Source organism: Denticeps clupeoides, chromosome 15 (genome assembly GCF_900700375.1).
Source record: "Denticeps clupeoides chromosome 15, fDenClu1.1, whole genome shotgun sequence".
NCBI classification, from domain to species: domain Eukaryota; kingdom Metazoa; phylum Chordata; class Actinopteri; order Clupeiformes; family Denticipitidae; genus Denticeps; species Denticeps clupeoides.
The window spans coordinates 8,603,000-8,625,444 of record NC_041721.1 but is presented as its reverse complement, the minus strand read 5'-3'; the positions used below and the strand labels follow the sequence as shown (position 1 = coordinate 8,625,444).

At 42.8% G+C, this 22,445-nt stretch overlaps 1 protein-coding gene across 1 annotated transcript in view; it reads right to left on the bottom strand.

The window, feature by feature from the left end:
- pdzrn4 (PDZ domain containing ring finger 4) overlaps positions 1-22,445 on the bottom strand; it is a 34,605-nt gene that overhangs the window by 6,329 nt on the left and 5,831 nt on the right. Inside the window, exons 2-4 of the mRNA XM_028954653.1 lie at positions 7,864-8,111; positions 6,680-6,782; positions 3,634-3,732 (exon numbers count right to left, since the gene is read on the bottom strand). Coding sequence (XP_028810486.1) covers positions 3,634-3,732; positions 6,680-6,782; positions 7,864-8,111 — 450 coding nt within the window. The remainder of the gene's footprint in view (positions 1-3,633; positions 3,733-6,679; positions 6,783-7,863; positions 8,112-22,445) is intronic.

Sequence of the window (22,445 nt, the reverse complement as noted above, 5' to 3'; positions counted from 1 at the left end):
TGTTTATTAATTTCCCCGCAAGCCGCCTCTCCTCTCGGTCACACTCATCCATGAATGCAGATGATGCAGAGATAAAATATTTATTCAATACGATTAAATATTTCATGAAATTCCCAGCATTTTTTTTTTTTAATCACACACCAAGATCTTGGTTTTGATCAGGAGTGACGGCTGATTGCTATCAAACAATTGCTGGAGAAGAGTAGCGGGTACGAAAACAGGAATGAGCATCGCACTGGTCGTTACTCACATGCAAATATGCTGTATCTTGTGATTTAAATTCAACCAATTAGTATTCTTCCTGTGGAGAAGTAGCTTTTTTTGGAACGGTGACACGACTAACACATGTGGAATGGAAAACAGAAGATTATAAAAGTGCCACAAACATTATGTGCATAAATAAATGATTAATGGATAATATTAGCATAGCCTTTGATGAGCCGAGGTAAAAAGAGATCTTTTCTTGAGCATTCCTGAGCATGTGTAATGTGTCGATGAAATCCATCTCTCTCTTATTACCGCCATGTTTGAAGAATCTTAATTAGAATTTATTCAAATATAATTTTGGTGCAACAGGAAAAAGCCAACACGTAGAAAACTGTAGCATGAAAAATGCACACTCAAACCTTGGCAGAATTCTTTATTTCTCTCAGCCGTTGGTATGCAGGAGATGTCAGGCAAAAAAAAAAAGTGTCATTTTACACTCTGCAGGAGCAGAGAAGGGTGTCACTGTCAGCTAATTAAAAAGTTCAATTATAATATGGGTGAAAGAGAAGTGGATAGCAGAATTATATTTCAAACCTGACTTCATTTCTCCATGCCTGGCTCCAGCTCAGTGGAAAAGACAAAAACAAAGCGGTTTTGGAGAATAATTAAAAACATAGGTCCATGTTTTCCTGGTGTTTTAGTGCATAGGGCATGTTCCCTAATAATCACCATTTCGCCCGTTGCTAATCAAAGAACTGATGGCAGGGCTCCTGAGATACTGAAGACTCGATATATATGTATGCATATCACTATATCTGTCACAATCTGTATCTGTATCATTTTAAAGAATCCAAAGAAAAGAAACATATTTAGTATTTTTGTATTAGGAGAATGTGAAGTATGTTTGATGAAGCTGTTTTTTTGCTGCTTTGTTCACTATTGTCATCATCAAAAGCCGCTTCATGAGCGAATGGTAAGAAAGTGTTCAGCCCTAATCCTTCAGGACCATTGGAAACCGTCCCTGTTGTCTAATTCAGGGGTGGGCAAACTGGGGCCCGTTGGTCTTTTTAATCCGGCCCTCTGAAGATCGGTATAGAATTGCCAAAATAAAGTCAGAATTATAACTGCTCTCATTAGAACTCGTTCTGTAATGCCTGCCGTAGCACAGATCTCAACATGTAACATTCAACTATTTACATCCATCCTGCTCATTTCCTTTTCTTTCTATGTCTAGCAAGCCTTTCTCCGAAGCGACGGCTGATATGCAACACAGTTCCCACTGACACTGTAATGCCTTTTTTATGTTTATGTCTGATATGTATGCATCTGGTGTCTGATATGTATGCATATGACAAATTTTAACGTGGCCCCTGAGCTTAAATGTTTTTTGCACCCCTGGTCTAACTAAGGTGGTGGAGAGAAGCCAAGAGTGTGAAATGCTGCCATCAGAGCAAAAGCACCCTGCTTTTGAGAGACACAAATGTTCACCTCTCTCCCTGGATTTTGCTATTTTTTTTGTTTATTTGTTTATTACATAACCTCATGTATTTTATTTCATAGGCCTCTGTCTTGTTCTATACTGTAAAAAATCCAAGACCCATAAATGAGTAGAGGCATCAAAACTTTATCACTTGCTGTGATAATAGCGTGAAAACACCCGCCCTATAGCACGTATTATTTTGCTCCGGGAAAATTCTAAAATACTCCCTGTTTCATATTCTCACAAAAACAACGCGGAGCCTGCTCTTTTTTTCTCCACAGACACTGAGTGGGAGAGAAATATTTTTTACATCTCATGCCATTTCCCATGCCGTTTCACGCTACCCATCTCTCTGCTCCATATTTAGATCAAGCATTAGCAAGTTTTTAATCAACTGACAAGGGACACACTTATATGTGCTATTCTAACAAGGTTGCAAAAAACATCTTTTATAAAACTATTTGGTCCACTTCGAAAATCTGTGCCACATTCAAATCAGTTATTTTGGTTATTTTGGGGGGTTATTTTGCGATCAAAATGATTTTTGGTTTTGTGCCGAGTTTTCTCAACATTTTCGATTTTTTCTTCTTGGTAAACCACATCCAAGGTCTACATTGGCCTAGTAAGACACTAAGTGAGTGACGGGGAACAAAAAACCAAAACAGACAATTGTGTGAATCGTACATGTGTACCCAAATTTCACATGTCTGCAAAAACACAATGAATTAATTTAATGACTTTTCTTTATTATTAGCAACCATGATCACACATATGATCTGCATCAAAATGTATTTTCTTGTAATAAAACTCTCCATTGACTTCTGATGTTTGTGCCCTTGTATACAGGAAGATCTCCTTCTGCCCCTCGCTCATGAAGAATTGGGGGATATTGTTTTGCTCGGTTCTTTGCGGTGGTAAAAGCAATGGGGGACACCGATCAGGGAGCTGATGCAATTTCTGGCTTTTAAAAAGAAGACATCTGTTTACCCCAGGTAACTAGGACTCTCTCTCTTCTTTGTGCTGGCCATTATTGATTAAAACAGTGTGAAAGTGACAGCAGTGAGTTCATATATGGGATTATTTTTGTGAAAATCATGCAATAGGATAGAAAATAGGTGCTAACCATTCACAATGTAATGGGCAAATCTTTAAAATTCATATATAGATAAATTTTTTTAACGTCATTGTGAAACACTGCAGCACAGTGCACTGTGCACACAACAAAATGTGTCCTCTGCTTTTAACCATCACCCTTGGTGAGCAGTGGGCAGCCATGACAGGCGCCAAGGGAGCAGTGTGTGGGGACGGTGCTTTGCTCACCTTGGCGGATTGGGATTCGATCCGGCAACCTTCTGATTACGGGGCCGCTTCCATAACCACTAGGCCACTACTGCCCATTCACAATGTCAAACAAGGAGCAAATATTGTGGACATCAATCCGAGAATATTTTGGTGTGGACCAATCGAGGACACCACAACTGTAAATGTTCAGGGGACACTGCTTGTTGGCTTGGTGTCACATTAGGTCCAAACACATGTGGTGTTCAGTAAACTACTTGTCTGTCAAATGCAAGCAGGGTGACATTTTTCTTAAATGCTTTGTATTCCACACTCAATGGACATCTATTGTGTATGTCAGTATAGAGTATACATTTACATTTACAGCATTTATCAGACACCCTTATCCAGATCGACTTACAATCAGTACTTACAGGGACAGTCCCCCCCTGGAGCAACTTAGGGTTAAGTGTCTTGCTCAGGGACACAATGGTAGTAAGTGGGATTTGAACCTGGGTCTTCTGGTTCATAGGCGAGTGTGTTACCTATTAGGCTACTACCACCCAGGTAGTTCATAGGCAAATTTGTTACCTATTAGGCTACTACCACCACTCCAATACAGAGAAGGAACAAGAGAGAGTTAGCTGGACAGTGACTGTAAGCCTCACCTGACTGACGTATATCGCCGTATCCTCCTCTTCATCCGTTCTGTAACACAGCGTCAGGCCCAGCTTCTCCTGGCTGTTCAGCCGACACAGCTGCACCTCCTGCAAGCACGTGAATAGCCACATACAGCGTGAAATTGCACGGCCACGCCCAGGTCTGGCTTTATTCACATACTGACTGCACAGTGTTATTTGTGAACATAGGCATGTTGGGGTTGAAGACACATTTATTAGCATTAGCTTATAAGTGTCTCAGCTGGTCCCTTGTGTTAAATTTTCAGGCTTGTTGAACACAAGGAGGTTATAAAAAATTCATTAGACGTTTCTGGCAGACTGTCCACCCTTTGAGCTCTGTCAGTGCTGGAACGCTGAAAAAAAAAAAAGCTTAGAACATTTTTAAGCTTAGAAGCTTAAAAACATGACAGTTCGCTGTGAATACCTCTTTCCTCTAATTATTCCGCAGTTCAGTGTTAAACACTACCTTTCCTTGGTAGGCCATTTAGAGCCCAATGGTTCATTTATTATCACTACATGCTGACACCATTTATAATAATTTCATTCATTTATTATCGCTACATGCTGACACCATTTATAATAATTTCATTAATTTGCTTTAATGATTCTTGATGTGACTTATTTCCCTTTGCTGTGGCTCATTTGCCCAGCAGGTGACTGGTTCAGCAGCAGAAATTCATATCAAACAAGCCCAGCACCCTTTATACTGTCGACCCCTTTCATGTGCACAGCAACATCCCTTTAAGGTTTCTGCAGAGCTGCTGCGCTCTATGGAATTTTATTTTTTTTCCTGCTCTATGGAAATTCGCAAAAGCTTTGATGTTATGAAGTATGGAGTGTTTTTTGTCTTCTTTTTGTTCAGACTTACATATATTACTGGATACAATAAGGGATATAGTCTACATTCAACCCATGTTACATTTTACAAGGCAGCATTTAGGAAACTTTAAAAAAACATCATCATGTGGGTGACAGTCAATCAAAAATATCTAAAATATTTTGAATGTTTTATTCATGCTGAGGCGGATATGTCAGTTGCCAGTTGTAGTGAATAAGCAGATACATGTTGTATTTTGGGGTGAATTGGTTAGTCCCACAGACCACTATGATTCTATGATGGTCATGTGACAGCTTACTCATGCACTCAAATTTGGATGTGGATTACAGTAAATAAAAAATGTTGATGCTGTCCAAATGTAATCGTCCCATTCATGACATTCATGACACATTTTAACACATGCAATGTATTAACAAGCAGTTTATGTGCATTCTAAAAGTATTGTGGAATACTTTAACACAATACATTATTGAATACATTTCTGTAGTCAGTATTCAATGTCAATACAGTATTGTGCAGAAAACCAGTCAAGGATTTTTAAATCCTCTTATGGAGTGAACTGAGAGTGTTTCAATGAGTGAAGTTGAATGTTGAAGAGCATTTGAGAGGCATTTTTGTATTCGGAGTAATTTTGAATAAAACTGACGCATTGGGGTGCATGGCGACATTAATAGCCTGCCCGATCTTCTACAGCATCGACCTCACTTGGCTGTCGAGGAACTGTAATAACCTGCATGTCTGTTCAGTGGTCCATGCGCGATCATTTACCCAGAAGAACCAAACACACACACACACACACACACACACACACACCAGTTTTACACCATCGCCTCTGGCATACGCCTCTTGTCTGAATAGCAAGGGTCCTTGTTTATATGAGCAACAAAGGTTGTCAATTTTCATCTTCCTATATAAACAGTCTAACAGGATGCTGGGTAATATCAGAATCCAGGGCAATATCATCATATGAAAGGGTTTTATATCATCATATGAAAAGGAGAGAAGCTAGACAGGGCTGCAACATTGGCTGCGATCATTGGCTGTTCTCTACACTCCCTGCACAAACTGCTCGACTCTCGCTGCCTCAAGAAAGCACAAAATATCATAAAGGACTCCTCCCATCCCGATCATGACCTGTTCCAACTGCTGGCATCAGGCAAGAGATACGGGAGTATTAAAACCAGGACACACAGACTAAACAACAGCTTCTGCCCTGTTGCCATCGGGGCACTTAAAGGCATTTAATCCATCTTTCCACCTCCGACTCAACTTTTTCATGTGCATAATATAAATGTTATAATTTGTATCATATTCTGTATATTTGTCTTATATTTTGTATTATATTAGAATATGTCTTCTTGTAAACTAGTTTTTCTTTTTCTTTTTAAGAACATTTAAGATACCTCTCAGGCTGAGGGACTGCACCTAATTTCGTTTTACTTGTTACAACGAGAATAAAGATATTCTGATTCTGATTCTGGTTATGTTATTTTCCTTTTGTGTTCTCCTTTTGGCCCTCATGCCGATTTCATGTTGTAATAAATCCCTTTTTGTCACAGCTCTATCTATGCTTCACCTCACAGTCAAGTTCAACACACAACTATTTAAATCTCCTAAAGCCTTACAAACTTGCCTGTTTTTAAGTTTTAGTTTTTTAAGGGCCCCTTTTATGTTAATTTCAATTAAAAAGCAGGAAAGACCAATGAACAGTCACCCGCATGCATCACCAAAAATGTAGCGTTTGAAAAAACATGCTGAACGTGCCAAAAACCACCTGGAAATTGGAAGTATTTGAATGAAATAATAATGATTAAAATTATATATCTTAATTAGTTTAAATATGTTTTAAAATTATACTTATTATTTTTAAAAAGCATATCTATTAAGATATTGTTTAAGTTGCTAATCTTAAGTGGGCACTTTTATCATTACTTCTGCATTTAGAAGAAAAAAACTGGACTGGTGTTGAACACAATAAAAGCTTTAAATGCAGAAAACAATAAGAAAGCAGCATATTTAAAACCTAATAAGCTCGCAAACATGGTCCTCGTGGGAGAGGTCATGCAAATGAGGCCTAAACACGATAAAATCTGATCTTGTGACTCTTTCAGCACCATCTGTGTCAACCAATGGAATGGAAGGAAGAAAAGAGCACTTAAGCCATTGTTAATGGTAAAACGTCTTGAGAGTCCTTACCTCATACTCAAACTCATCAGGCCTTTCCACCTCTGCCTGGGCGTTGGACAGGTACTCAGGACATTCAAAATACTCGTGCTCCATTGTGTGGAGGGAATGACAGCTGTGTGGGAGAGATGATGGGAAAGACATTTAAAAATATGATAATTACATTTTTGACCAAATTATTCCCCACCGTTCCTTTTATTAGATGAGGCTGTGAGGATGGCAAAGTCGATAATCTGTTAATAAACACATTGGTTTATTTGCACATCATGAGCGTTTCTACCGGGGAGATTTTCATTTCGTCTGATAAGACACATATTTAACCAGCACTGGATTGCTGTGGTCCATAAAAAGCTTCTGAATCCTCCTCATCTCACACCTACATGAGTACACAGCTTCAGCTTTATAGGATATTTAATTTCTTTTTTCCCCTTGGTCCCAGCAAGGCGCCATAAACAGGCAGGATGCCTGCTTCACCATTCCATTTGTTTTTAATCACCCTGTAAACTTGCCATCGCAGCAAATGGGTGTTGCAGGCAGCATCAGTTACTACATGCAGATTCTGGCACAGCATCGCGACATCAAGGCTGGCATATTTTAGACGAAACCTTTCCAAGTCTGTCACAGAGTGGCAGATTAGCAGCTGCAGTGGCAGCAGAAGGAAAATGACCCTACCGTTGGCGCAAAAACATTGCTTTAATACAGCTGAAAAGGGAAAATCTAATCACATGCCTTTGTGTGTATATGATTATGTCAGATGTTTCCAAATATGTATAGCATTCCAAATCAAAAATCTGTAAATGCTAGAAATCAACAAAGCATGCTTAAAAATACAATAAAATACTATATTCCTTTTCAGAATATAGTAGGGCACTTATTAGACTGATAATAACATTGGGTCCAGGCACACATTTTGGGCACTATTTTCAAACTCGCACAAAGTGCAGCGCTATGTGCTAAGCATGGGGCTTGGTCTTAAGGATGTTTGAACATATTGTCAGACATTAGTGCAAGTGTGAAAAAAAGTGCTATTTGTATTTTTTCCTGCTGTTACTACATTACGACCCTGTAACAGGAAGTTCAGTAACATGTAGTTACAGAAAAATGCTGAGGACATCTTTTACACAGATGCTTGCAGAATTAGGGGCATTAGCAATTCATTTTAATCCCTTATTTATCACCAGGGGCTTCAGAGCTACCTGTCCGATAGCAGGAATGGGCATATGTCCGGCACAGGAGGGGTTGTTGGCCGCAGCTTGGCCAGTGCCATGATGTGTTCAAATGTGATGTCTGTCTGGGTGCACACATCCACCAGGCACACTTCCTGGAAGTTGCCATGGTTACGTGCGATGGGATTCCGCCGCAGCACCTGGACAACAATTGGCTCCTTACGAATCGCCTCCACCGCACCTTCATGGCTGCTTTTGGGGAAATCTCGCCCATTTACCTGCAGAAAAGAAATACACCTGTCACAGGGTTGAACGTCCAATACACACACACGCACACACAAACACACACACACACACACACACACACATTGGTATCGGTGAAATGACTTAATACATTTTTACGTGTAAAACATTTCCAAACAAAAATTTGTAAAAAAATCATAAACCATAAACTTAAAGTAAATAGTTTATCTCTTGTTTGCCGTGAATTATTGTCTTTTATGAATAAACATTTTTACTGGTAGGAACCAGCAAGAGATATAGAGAAAACAGCCTTATGTTTCTCTAATATAGCTTCGGACAAAATGTTACTATATGTAAGGTGTGCTGAGAAGTGCATACATAATAATCTTCAGCAGGGACTGCAAATGAACAAAACTATGGGAAGAATGTCATTGAAAAGCAGATTGTCTGCTATGTATCGTGGTAAAATTGCCATAAATATGTCTACATAAACATCTTGGATATGTGTGTTTTTGCACAAAAGTGTTGTAGCCAGTTATTAATTATACGAATGGAATACTGGAATGGGGCAGCGGTGGCCTAGCGGTTAAGGAATCGGCCCCGTAATCAGAAGGTTGCTGGTTCAAATCCCGATCTGCCAAGGTGCCAATGAGGTGCCACTGAGCAAAGCACCGTCCCCACACACTGCTCCCCGGGCACCTGTCATGGCTGCCCACTGCTCACTCAGGGTGATGGGTTAAACGCAGAGAACAAATTTCTGTGCTGTGCTGCTGTGTATCACATGTGACAATCACTTCACTTTAGAAATATGTTTCTGTGCTGAAAAAAAAAAAAAAATTTAAATCACTGATCTTCAAAATTGATGGTGGTAATCTTTCAGAGAGTTTGCTCTGATCATTCAGACATCTGACATGAGGCACATGGCCTCCACCCTGTGTCCATGAAGTCCTAATCACCCGTCACATTGCTAACACCGTCTGTCCAATTACCAAGGACTTGTCTGGCAGGTTCATGTCAAAATCACCTTCAGACGATTAGACCAAAACAGAGCAATCATTAATGTGGTGGTAAAGAGCCCTCCTGGTGATCAGATGTCAAAATTATAGATAATCAATACCACTCAAGCCAATAAAGCGGAGACAGCACGGAGACAAGATTGATGGGACGTGCCATTAAAAGCCTGTAAAAAGAGCTTCGCTTTTGTCCCGAGGACAATGTGTGCACATGCTCACGAGCAAAAACACACACTTGAGCTCCGCAGGGGCGCTGTTCTGTTGTGATCAATGTCCCACAGCCAAATGCACTATTTATTAACAAATTAAATCAGATTTATTCACGCTGCAGGAAGAGAGAATGGAGAAATGACTGCTCGATTTATCTCTCTAATGGGAATCAGAAGCAAAAAAAGATGCAAAAGGCTAGAATTAACACCCCGTGGTTGTATGCCTCTGGCAACCAGTTCAATTTCAATTTAAATATTTTTTTTTTTTGTGAAGGCTCAAATATTTTGTCTATATAGAAGGTAATTAGTGCAATTTTGTATCACCCTACTGGCATGGATAATTACACTAAATTATTTCCTGGGAGAGCCATGTTGTCTCCAGTTAAATTCCACTTTTACAGAGACTGACATGAAGGTTTGTGGAGATAATCAGTGGCAGCTCAACGGCAGCATCACCGACCAATCAGCTTGAGAGGATTTGGACATCACTCAAAACAGGTAAGTACCCGCCATCGGCAACTTTGACTGTTGTCCACCCAAATCAGTCAGTCCAGCCCAACGATTGTATCTAATGTGAAAAAATTCCATTGAGCTTTTCCTGAGGTTTCCTGTTTGCAAACATGAGGTCATGATGTCCCCCCAAACCCCAAACTGCAAAAACATTGAGCTTTTAATGTCTCAGCTGCAAACATTCAAGTCTAGCCAGTGTCTCTCCGCTCAGTGTTTATGGCTTCACGGTAAAAGCATGGTGGTTCTCGACTCACTTCTTGGTGGTCTTCTCTTACAGTGCACTTCACTTACATATCACTGGGCTATCAATTCTTCAAAACTTGGCCCATTGTAAACCAATGATGGGCAGAAGACCATCTTGGCCCCATGTGGACAGAGTGTGGGCAGCTTCTGCTTCAATACGTGGTGAAAGACCGGCTGTGCTGGCTTCAGCTGAGCCCTGTCTCATCAGGGTAGACAGGTATGTGTGTGTGTGTGTGTGTGTGTGTGTGTGTGTGCGCATGTTGCTGCAGTGTTAAATCAGCTGAATCGCAAAATGTAGGTCAGTGATTCTGCTCTGTGGTCCCTCTCACCTACACACCTGCCTGGAGCCCAACGTCTGCGCCGCGGTCTACCTGGCATCCATATAGGTGTCTGGATGACCGTCCGCAGTCTATTAGTGAACCCCCGAGGCTTGGACAAAGTTCAGAGAGAGCAGGGCAACCCCCCACCCCATGCCTCGCACATCCATTGTTCTCCTCGGTATAGCACTTCGCTTCGTTATGGATGCTGGGCTAAATATAAACCCAGACGTCCCATGGGGACTAATCTGGGATGGCCTGCCTGACTGCACCCTTTTGTCCGACTCGGCCCCCCATAAATCAACAGGAGCTTATTACACCGAAGGGGAGGAGCTTCATTAGCACAGGATGCCGGCCAGATGGGCTTATTTATCCCGAATATTGCGGAATGTAGAGCGGAGATCATTACTGCAGCGCATCGCCACCCCACCTGCTGCGGCCGCGGGCTGGAGCCGAGCTGTAATGCATGACAGATGGGCTGAACTCAGAACAGTGGAGGACCCTTTCACCAAGTGAAGCCTATTTACTTGCGGTTGTGAGTCGGTTTTAGAGGAGAACATAGCCATGCCCGCTCCTTCTCTAATTGAGACCTATTAGATTCTGGAGCGAGGCGATTTAGCGCAAAATCCCAAATGGTCTCCTTCCCAACCACAACAAAAGCCAACTTCTCAGCAAGAATTTTCTCCGAACAGGCAGGAGAGCCACACATGGCTCGCCGCACGCTCATGTTAAAGGTTATTAACATCAATAAAATCCTGCAGCACCCCGGGTGTGTTAAGAGCTAAAAAGCCTCACTACCTCCACCTTCCAACTCAAACACACACACGGCACTTTTTTTTTTTTAACCCCCTCCCACACACACCTCAGAAAAGGTCAGGTGCGGCTGATGTTTGGCCGAGTGTTTGAGGGCAAGATGGACGCTCGTTGTCAGCTCTTCTCTTATTGATCCGAGGTCAGGGCCTTAATAAACTTGGAGGCTGGAAGTCCACCCGCGCAGGTAAAATGCCAGAGTGGTGCTCAGGGATTTGTTCTGTATGTGTGTGTGTGTGTGTGTGTGTGTGTCCATCGTGTCAGCCTCCATCACTCCATGTCAACCCCTCGGGCAGTGCTGAAGGGGGTGTGCACGTGCAGAAATCTCCGAACGGTTAGTAAATATGGAGGCAAGGCTCGCCTCTTGAGTTTAGCGTTTATGGCCACTGATTACCGGCACTAAGCCATGCAGTTTACACAGGGGAGATAAGCCAGAAACAGTGATAAGAATGGAGGCTGTGTGTGTGTGTGTGTGTGTGTAACAGTGAGATAAGCCCGGTTCCAGCCCTGTTCCAAGGGAAACGCAGAAAATGCCCATAAGCATGTTGCCACACACAGAAAGTATGAGGTGACGTCAGTCACACTGGGAGTTTGGCAGGGGGGTGTTGGGACAGAACCTCTTTTCAGTTGTATGCTAGTCTGCGGGCCTCTGATTGGTGATTACAATGGGGAGGCACACAATGGGAAGTTCCTTTCCTCTCTTGCCCATTTTGTCCACAAGCGACTGTCCTCACCTTGCCAGCCACACACACAGGGACGAGAAACCAATTGTATCCAGCAAATTCCGAATTTATCAATGTGCCTCTTATGATTAAAAAACCCAGTGGTGACCGAAGAAGCTTCAGCTGGGACGTTCAGAATAAATAAATCAGGTTTTTTATGTAATATCCACAGCTGGTGATCACATATATATATATATATCTGTGTCTAGTGGAAGACCAGCAAGTCTATTCAGAGTCTCAAATGTCACATTTCAATATGGGACGTGTGAAAAAAAAAAATTGTCAATCAAGAAGGCGAAATGGTACCACAGCATGGGCTGGGGTTAAGGAAAGTAAATAAAGATTTGATGTTTGAAGACACTGCAAACAGGGAACACCAAGCCAGACGCAAGATGAGGATGAGGGAGAGGAGGAAGGTGGCCTCAGTCTGGAATATGAGCTCCATCTAAGGTGGAGAAGCTGAGAAGCCTCGCGTTTGAATAATTAACTTTCAAGATATCAGTTACTCTTGACCTTTATCAAATGCCTGTGTGGCCTTTGTCCACCTCTTTTATTCAGACTTTCTCCTCTTCACCAGAGAGACGAGGGACATGTTGGAAGGTGGAGGAGAGAGAAATAGGGCAAGAACTGGAGACAGCGAGAGACTCATGGGACTGAAATTAGTTCAGTTTCTCCACGTTTACACTGGTCTTGCTGTTTGTCTGAACTGTTAAGATTCCTTAATGCCGGGTGTCCAAATGTCCATACGCAGCTTAATCAGTTTAAAGTGAAGTGAAAGTGATTAGACCACAGCACAGCAGCCAGTGCACACATGCATTTAACCCATGCTGTGGGGACGGTACTTGTCTCAGTGGCACTTCAGTGGCACCTTGGTGGTTCGGGATTCAAACCTTCCGATTACAAGTCTACCCACTAGGCCACCACTGTCCCCAAGGTCTCACTGCCTCTGCTTTTTTGTCTCATTCTTATTAAGTACAATATTACGACCTGCTCCACATCTGCTCTCTTATGGATGAACTGCTTAAGACCAACATAAATGCTTCATGGAAGTATATAGTGAAAGTGAAAAAAAAGTGAAAGTAACGTGTCTGTCATTGTGAAACACTGCAGCACACCACACGATGACACAATGAAGTGTGTCCTCTGCATTTAACTATCACCCTTGGTAAGCAGTGGGCAGCCATGACACGCACCCTGGGAGCTGTGTGTGGGGACGGTGCTTTGCTCAGTGGCACCTCAGTGGCACCTTGGTGGACCAGGATTCAAACAGACAACCTTCTATGTATACAGGGGCCGCTTCCTTAACCGCTAGGCCACCCCTGCTCCAACCTAGACACTGTAGGTTGAAACTTTATTGTTTCCTTTTTTTTCTCCCACGATCTCCCATGTTCCCTTTCACCTCGTCTGTGATTTGACCTTTTTACGGTCAATTTATATTTCAACTAATGCCGTAATATGTTTATGACAGGTTAGGGTCCATTTATCTGATATTTATTCAATCATTTATTCATTCATTTATTTATGTGTGGTTTCTTCTATAGAAGCATTAAACCAAGTTTGCAAAAGACATTATTATTAGCCCAAAGTATGAGACCAAATGTCATGACACAACTAAAAACCAGGTCACTTACCATCAATTTGTTTGCAGAAGGGCTTAATAGAAATATGACAATTGTTTTAAGGACATTATTATATTGTTAAGAATGCACAATGAACAAGAAATCAGCTTTTAATCTTATACCAGTTTCACGAATGACTTAACAGGGCAATGACTTAACAGACCAGACTTAAAATGGTCAGTTCCTTACACAGTTTGCATATAGACGTGTTAGGCAGGCGATGGCACCGTGAGGCTGAAATCGTGGTATTATGTCCTCAACATGTTCGTTTTAATTTTCTCGTTCTGCCCTTGTGTGCGTGGGATGTGTGAGATTAGTGGGCGGTTAATGAGTCTAACAGGCTGGTACCTTGTGCTGTGGCAGGATTCCTGGCCAGAAAACGTGCACTTTATCCCGCAAGCTTTTAAAAAATATGCACACATTTTGGCAGAGACCAGAAAGGCATCTGCACACGTCATTTTCCAATGCTTCACTGAAACAATTAATAAATGTGACAAGGTATTAATGAGATGCAATTAACATTCAAGAGGAACAGAGCAAGAGGAAAGGAGGACCGGAGGAGTTGTGCTCCCTGCGGGCCAAGTCTGCTGCAAGTGCACACAGTATAAACATGTATGGGCCACTGCTGTCAGGCATTTAAAACAGCCGCCTAACAGTCATTACATCTGACAGAGAACACAGCGAGGCTAATAAGATCGGAGACAGACAACAATAAGATAAATCCGACAAGCCGATGGGCTGAGAAGGGAGATGAAGAACGAAGGGACACAGTTGTACTCAGGAGCGCAATGGTAGAGAGTGAATGCAGTGGATTCACTTCATTCACATTTACTCATGTAACCTTGCAGACTACGCTTGACCTTCCACATCTATTTTCTACTCTCTTTTTCAACTGACTTCACACTGAGAACCCTCATTTAGACGCTCATTTTAGTAAAAAGTTGCAGTGTGTCCATTGGAAAGTTTCCCAGTGTGTGATCCGTATCCGGGTGAAGTTGACCCCTGTGTAAGGTTTGGGAAACATGAGATGCCGGTGAAGTGCATGGGGACAGGCATTGTGACAAAGCAAGCCTTTCCATGCATGTTAATTCTACATAGTGTTGTAGTTGTTATCTCTGCAACAGCTTAGGGGTTTTGAATGATGGTCCAGAGCCTACATGGAGATTGTTTGCTCTCATAGTCCAAAGACGCATTTGATATAAACTCAAATTTGGTAAACTTGACCGTTGCCATGACGTGGGTCAAGCCATTTCTAGTTGAGCCTGTTTCTATTAAGAGTGAGTTAGCATGGAATTGTTATATAAGTATTTGAAAGTGATTCACTTTCACGTGTGACACACCACAGCACAGCACCCAGTGCACACAGTGAAATGTGGTCTCTGCGTTTAACCATCCCCCGAAGGAGAAGTGGGCAGCACTGAAAGGCGTCTGGGGAGCAGTGTGTGGGGATGGTGCCTTGATCAAGGGGACCTCAGTGGCACCTTGCCAGATTGGGATTTTTTTTTTCAATTTAATGAACATTAATATTACATGCAAAATTACATAGTGATATTACATAGCTCATCATGAAATGTGGCTGGTACGATGTCAGTAGGGCCATATAAACATATACGAACTTTGCTGAAACCGTAGCTGCAGCGTGTACTACTCTATATCGAAGAGAAAACTATATGAATCTTGAGCATTATATATAAGAATTATATTTTCTCCTGTAGGCCGACAAACAGATCATTTAAAGAGTATTGTCCATCCTGCATACACATAGATATGAGTGTGTGTTGTGATTGTATGTGTGTGTGTGTGCTTGCTGGGATAGTCTCTTGCTCCAAGGATTTTGCATGTGGTCTACGAAAAAACACTGAATTCTTGCCAACCCCTCGGTATAGGCGGTCTGTCAAGAAAAAGAAATGTAAATGTTGAAGCTGTGTATACAAGGAATCTGCAAATCTGAGTGGGCTTAAGGTTCAGAAAATTAGAGGTTTAGCTAGGAATGCTAAAATCACAATACTGCGTTTTAACAGATAAACTCATTTTGTCAAAATATACTGTACGTCAAGGGTTTTAGTGAAGGGTCATTTTTTAAATTGCATGAAGAACATGGTCTAAATTCTAGCTTTTGGAAGAGAACACGTCCCTGATTTGCTTTTATGGCACTGATGGCACGAAAGCAAATCACAGTGCCCGTTGAGATGCACTTGATTCTTTTCATCCAGAACAGAGTTTTTTTTTTTTTGCGATTCCATCTTCATCAGCCAGCCAACCTGGCATCACGCATTCTTCATTCCACATGTGTTTCACACAAAAGGCGCTTTGTGGCGAGCGGAAGCACCAGGGCCCGCATAACTAATGGGCTCTCCAGAAAGGACCAGCCAAGGATGGCACGGGCTATGACAAACCGTGTCAACAAGCCATTTATTAACGAGGTGGCAGACGCAGAACAATTACGCTGACATGAGCACCAGCCCAAACACCGACTCGCACGGCATGGCGCCGATGCATTCATTACCCCGCCCTTGTCATGCAGGGGCGTTACAGCTCTTTGTGGACACACTTGTGTATGTGTGAAAAAGAAACAGTTGACATTCATAAAATCTCTTAGGTCATTAAAAGAATATGCTGAAAGGCCAATTTAAATGATCAAAATGTTCACATGAATACTTGCAATACTTTTGCAATATGAGATCTATAGCAGTCGCAAAAGCATTTCACTGCATATCATACCATGTATGACTGTGTATGTGACAAATATAATTTGAATTTGAATTTAATGATTGTGTGAAATGATTGTTTGTCTGTGTGCTGTTGTATTTATATCTTAGTGGGACCAAATGTCCTGACGGAAAAATCTGAAAAATGGGTCCCCACATTTACCTAATTTCTTTTGGCTGCACAGTTAAGATTTATAAGAATATGAACCATTAATTATACATAGTCAGTTGTCATGGTCAGTGACAATATGAATATTATGCATATTGTGCACATCTAACAAACACAAAGCACTCATGCTGCCTTCCTCTGTTGGGGACAGGGATAAAACAATTAGGGTAATCAGTGGGACAAGACAAGGAACAGGTGTTCACAAGGGGTCAAATGTTCATAGGGGTGGAGTGCCGGCCCCATGGGGCGTGGCCAGGCACCTGACTCTCCCAGCCGGAACACTCGCCACACGGGCCCGACAGGGTCTCATACTGCATGTGAGCGAGAGAAAAAAGGACAATACCAGGGTAGCCACGACCGTCCATCTCCCCAACCCCACCCCAGCGATTGTGATATCCTCGCATGTGGTGTAATGGACTCGGCCTGTCTGATGCCAACCTCTTTTTGTCCGATCCATTCATCTCCAGGCATTACTGCTACATCAATCAGCCATTAGCAATTGAACCCCCCCCCCCCCCTTTCCCCCACCCCGTCACATGCTCTAACAATAGCAGCTAGCGTCCAGGCTGAGCAACAGACCACGCGTCTGAATTAGGCCCGGCGAGGGGTCACGATCCAGGGGGCTACATTAGTCACCGATCCAGGGTTCAGGGGGAGGTGAGCGACACACGGTTTGGATGGGAGACTAAGCAGATACTGGCATTATCCCGCTGAGTGAGTGGATAAAGCTCAACACACGCGCCTGGTTGAGTGCACCGGACGCTTTGCACACTCGAGCCGTTGCTCGGGCATTCGCAGTGCAAGAACAATGAAAGCACCCCGAACTCCAGCTGAGAGAGAGGGAGGGGCTGCCGATTAAAAAGAGACACAGTTTCATCTAAATTAACCGGCAAATGTGTATTTTTTTTATATATCTATATTTCCATCAGCCGCAGAGCACACTCCACATTTCTCTGCTCCAATATTAGAATCATTCCCCAGCAGAGCCGTGACAGAAGGAAGGGAGAGAAGGACTTCACACTTCCAACACAGAGAGAGTGACAAGATGCGCTTGAGTGGAGTGGTGAAAACAGGAAAATCAAATGCACTCATTCACAGGACTACAGGATAGAGCCTGTGTCATTTAGACCACATTCTGCCCCTCCACAATCAGCCATCAGCTGCATTTAGGCTTATTCTATGGGTTAGCTATCATGTCAAATGTGCCTGATTAAATAATCAAGCATAGAAATCGAATTAATTACATTTTGTCTGCTGAATGAGCCAGTCACTGCTTGTCTGCTCTTTACACACATCTGCTAGTGATCTGCTGGCATGGTTCTTCAAAGCTAGACTGCGGTAGGAAAATCATTTGCAACATTCCCTGCTGTCAAATCACATGAAAGGTTTGACAAGAACCATGAAAAAAGAAATTTTGTACCTTCGTGAAATCTCTTTAAAATTATTCCATGTTCTTTTACTCTAACACATGCATGTTCAATATAATCAGGGTTCAGAGACATGAATACATGTAATAACGACACAAATATGGAATACAAAAATTATGTATTTGTCATGGCCAACGCGCCTCCAGCCCGCTAGAGGGCGCCTCACCAGCCTGGGAGACGACGACCCGGAAGAGGAAATGGAAGCGGGCGGTGGCAAGTATAAAAGTGAGGTAACCCCAAGGAGACACGCCCGCTCTTTGTATGAGTTAAATGAGTTGTATGAGTTTACTCGCCAGAGACGCTAGCTCTCGCACCCCCGACCCAAGATAATTGTACCTTCCTGAAAAACGACCTTCGCCTGCCCACAACTTCGAGAATTGCCTGATCCCCTGGAAACCGCGAAAGGAACCCCGACTGGAACTTCCTGGCTACAACCTCTACCTGCCCCTGACCTTGAACCTACCTGACCCATCGGTTAAGACGGGATTCCCTGCTCCCCTACCTTCCTGCCGCCCAAGACCTACTCCTGTCCAGTCCCAGATCCCGGACCATCCTGAAACCCGCCGTCTTCCAGTTCTCCTCTGCCCCGGTCCTTCCCAAAGATCCCGAACTGACTCCCCGCTGCGTTGCAGCGCGTCCATTGCTTCCTCATTCCTCGCCGGCCAGGCGCCCCCGGTCCTCCTGCCCCGCTCGCCCAGCGTCCTCTACCGGTACGACGGCTTATCCCCACTCCCAAAGTATGTCTGCAAGTATGTCATAGTCAGTAATAATGTTCATGATTCAAGATTCTGTTAGTGAATACTGTTATTGTCAGTACAGTATACACAGTGTACCGTGTATTGAAATTATATTTCACACAGAGTTCAATAATAAATAAAATAATAAAAATATGTATGCACATACACACTAAACTAAACTATAATAACTAAAAATAAAGCATAATACTGTACAGGTTTCTCTATAGGTGAAAAGTTAAACTTTTCTGTACAATAAACAGGTCAAACAGGATACACAAGACAAACATGTGCAAAACGTGCAAAAAAGGCAGAGATGTGCAAAATGAGTTGAGATGTGCAAAAATCAGGTGCATAAGGCTGGAAGTGTATTAATGTTGAGTTTATCAGTTTTTTGGTGATGGCAGTGCATTGAGAGCTCTGAGTAATATATATATATATATAATAATGCTGATTATCCAGTTGTCAATTATATCATATACATTTATATTTACAGCATTTATCAGGTGCCCTTATCCAGAGCTACTTACAATCAGTAGTTACAGGGACAGTCCCCCCCTGGAGACACTTAGGGTTACGTGTCTTGCTCAGGGACACAATGGTAGTAAGTGGGGTTTGAACCTGGGTCTTAGGCTCTGGTTCATAGGCGAGTGTGTTACCCACTAGGCTACTACCACCCGATATACAGAACTTCGTGTATTTTGGGCTACTTCTGTTTAGTCTTACATGGGATGATATTTGATGTTTTTTTTACCACGACTCTACTATCACATTTAATTTGTCATTAGTCCACCCTCATTCATGAAGGTTGTAATTCTCCGGAAGGTAATGATTGAGAAATACACCACTCAGATGTACTACTAATGGAAACTACACAAATAATGATCCAGCACAGCTGCTTTGCATATTCTAACATCATCAGTAACCTTACTTTTTATGTGCTGTGTATCCAGTATTCAGCCCAACCCGGACTACAAGTATTAGCTATTTATCTGATAGCTTTGGGCGACATTCCTCTGGCACTGAAGAGGGGTAAATAATGGTTTAAAAAATGGAAATGGCCCAGAAAACATGGGTTTTAAAAAACATTTTTTATCTTTCTGAGGATTTATCTGTATGCTCATATCCAGTTACTGCCCGATACAAGACCTCACACTGCTCACATAGCCGACGTCACTCAATATGTACCTGGACATTGAAGCTGTACTAAACCTTACTAATGACTCGTCAAAGTCACTTAGCTAAGTGGGAAACTTAACACCGGGTCAACCGTCACATTACCTCCAACCAGCACACCTGTTCATCGCGGTGGCCGTCTGGTGGCCCTGTGTGACGCCCTGCAGTGACGGGAGTGTGCTAAGCGCTGAGCAGAAGGAAGGGGGACTTGTGAGTAGCAGGATGTCTGTCTGTCGGAAAAACACAAATCGCACTATTCACCATTAGTTCATGGTTAAGGGGCTGCACCGGGGCTAGGCTGGGAAAAAAAAAAAGAAACGAGAGAGAGACGCTTAATGAATAAGTCAGAGGGACAGACTGTCTGCGCCGGAGGTCCCACCAGCCCCCATCCCCCGAGTTCAAACACTCACAAACACACTCCCTTCTCCAAGAATGCCGTGTCTCTTCTTGGGTTTCCTGACACACTGTCAGTTTGTGAGGGGAGACAGGGTTGGTGGAGGGGAACAGATAAGACAACTTACCCACTGACTGGACAGACGCACACACACACACACACCCTGTGAAAGCTGACACTAATGACCTCATGGTGGACATTTGAATGCATGGTGAGATGGTGTCAGACAGGGTCATTCATGCCACATCCGGCTGCGTCTGGACTGCAGGGCTAGTTGAGGGAGGTCGATGCTACCTGATAAAGCCGGCAGTGTCTGGTGGGCTGACAGAGCACAACACAGCTACAGTGGGCTGAATAGGAGACACTGTTATGCTAATGACTTCCTCCACGGCTCGCTTTTCTTAACCACACTCTTGCTTTCTTTCTTCTTTTGTTGGTTACCACACATATTGTGCTTCTTATCTTATATCCCTGGCTCTGATGGTGGTGAATGCGTATGTTTGTGTGTGTGTGTTGCAAACCTCTTTCAAATTGGCCTTATCAGAGAAAACAGGACCTGACCCCAACTCTGGAATAAAAAGCCCCTCTAAACCCATTCATCAGTGGTCTGTCTCTGACCGCAGGGCCCCTACCCGCCAGATATGGTTCAGGTGTGAGGTCATTTTAACACAGCAGTGACACCGAAGTGGTTGTGGGTAGAGATGGGTCCACCATTACAATCATGTAACCTGAAACTGAGCACCCACAATTTGTGAGACCATTGAATGCTGTTGGCCTGTAGTGGAAACATATAGTAATTTTTATGTAGTGCATGGAGTTATTTGTAGTGCATGGAGTTATTTAAGATGCGTTTACCATAGGTATTTCCATGTTCCATGGATGTTAACTGGGACCAGCTGGGGCAGTGGTGGCCTAGCGGGGAAGGAAGCGACCCGTAATCAGGAGGTTACCGGTTCGAATCCCTAACCGCCGTGGTGCCACTTGTCATGATCCGGTCCGGAAGGGGTTACTCCGGGTCCAGGATCCAGACTGGAGTTTCACGTTGGTCTTGTGTAATGTTTCCTGAGCATGTTCACCTGTGTCTGATCGTATAAAGCTGCCCTGTTCGTGTCGAAGGATTGGCCTAACAGATTCGTTTTACTCCCCCAACCAAGTCTTCTTTCAAATCAGAGGTCTAGAATTTTGCTGGTTCAAACCAAACTTATTGTCCATGAGCAAGACACTTAACCCTGAGTGTGTCCGGGGGGACTGTCCCTGTAATTACTTATTGTAAGGTGCTCTGGATAAGGTAACTGGATAAGGTAACTGCTGTAACTGTAAATGAAGGGTAAGTAAATTTTGACATTTCCGAGTGCGTGCATTTCTTCTCCATTCTGAAATCACAAAGCATCATGAAGCAGCTTTGAATGCCCATGGGCTCTGACAGCTCAGACATGGTTTAGGATTCAGCACTTTTCTTAATAATTCCACTGTACATGTGATTTTCTGAAGACAAAAATTTTCTAAATGCAAAATGGACTATGGATCACAGTGGTGTGATCCATAGACTCTACACATGCAAGGTATAACTACAGTGGATGAATTCTAATGAACTGGTACATAACTGCAACTTGTGCAGTTTTATTGCAATTCCTGTACACAATAGCACAGTCATCTTGGTCCTCATCATAATAATCTTTTTGTCAAACACACAAAACTACGGTTTTCTTTGTCCTCTCCATTCACTCTCTCCAGTCATATGATCATATCTTCTTGGACAGGCTTGGCTCAGGGGAAGTGGGGGACAGACACATCCTGGCTGCCTCTAATGAAATCAAATAAACAGAGGCGCTTTGCCCATGTCCACCAGAGACCCTTTCGCCCTGCATTCAGCCCAGCGTGTGAGTAGTACTGATGTTGTTCTGTAATTGAAAAAAAGACTCTCGACCTGCTTCACAGACAGCGGTGAGGGGGGGAGACTTGGCTGAAGTCGCTAAATCTGCACTCACCCATGGCGTTCTCACCATGGTTAACAAAAAATTAATGCCCTTTGATATTTTGATTTGAATTCTGGATATATATTTACTGTTTCTCTCCATCTCTTGGTTTGACTTCCACAAGCTGTATAAAGTACTCAACTTATCCTACATTTAATTTCTTCTGTCCTCCTTTTGATGGGTGAGCAGTAAGAGATGAAGAACAAGAAGGCTTTGCACATCTAGAAAAGCACCTTTAGTTTGACAAATTTAGTCATAAATGTATTCTATATCAATACGACAAGCCTGTTGTTCATGATTGACAGTTTAGATTTTAAGTTCACATGCTGTACCTTTTCTTTG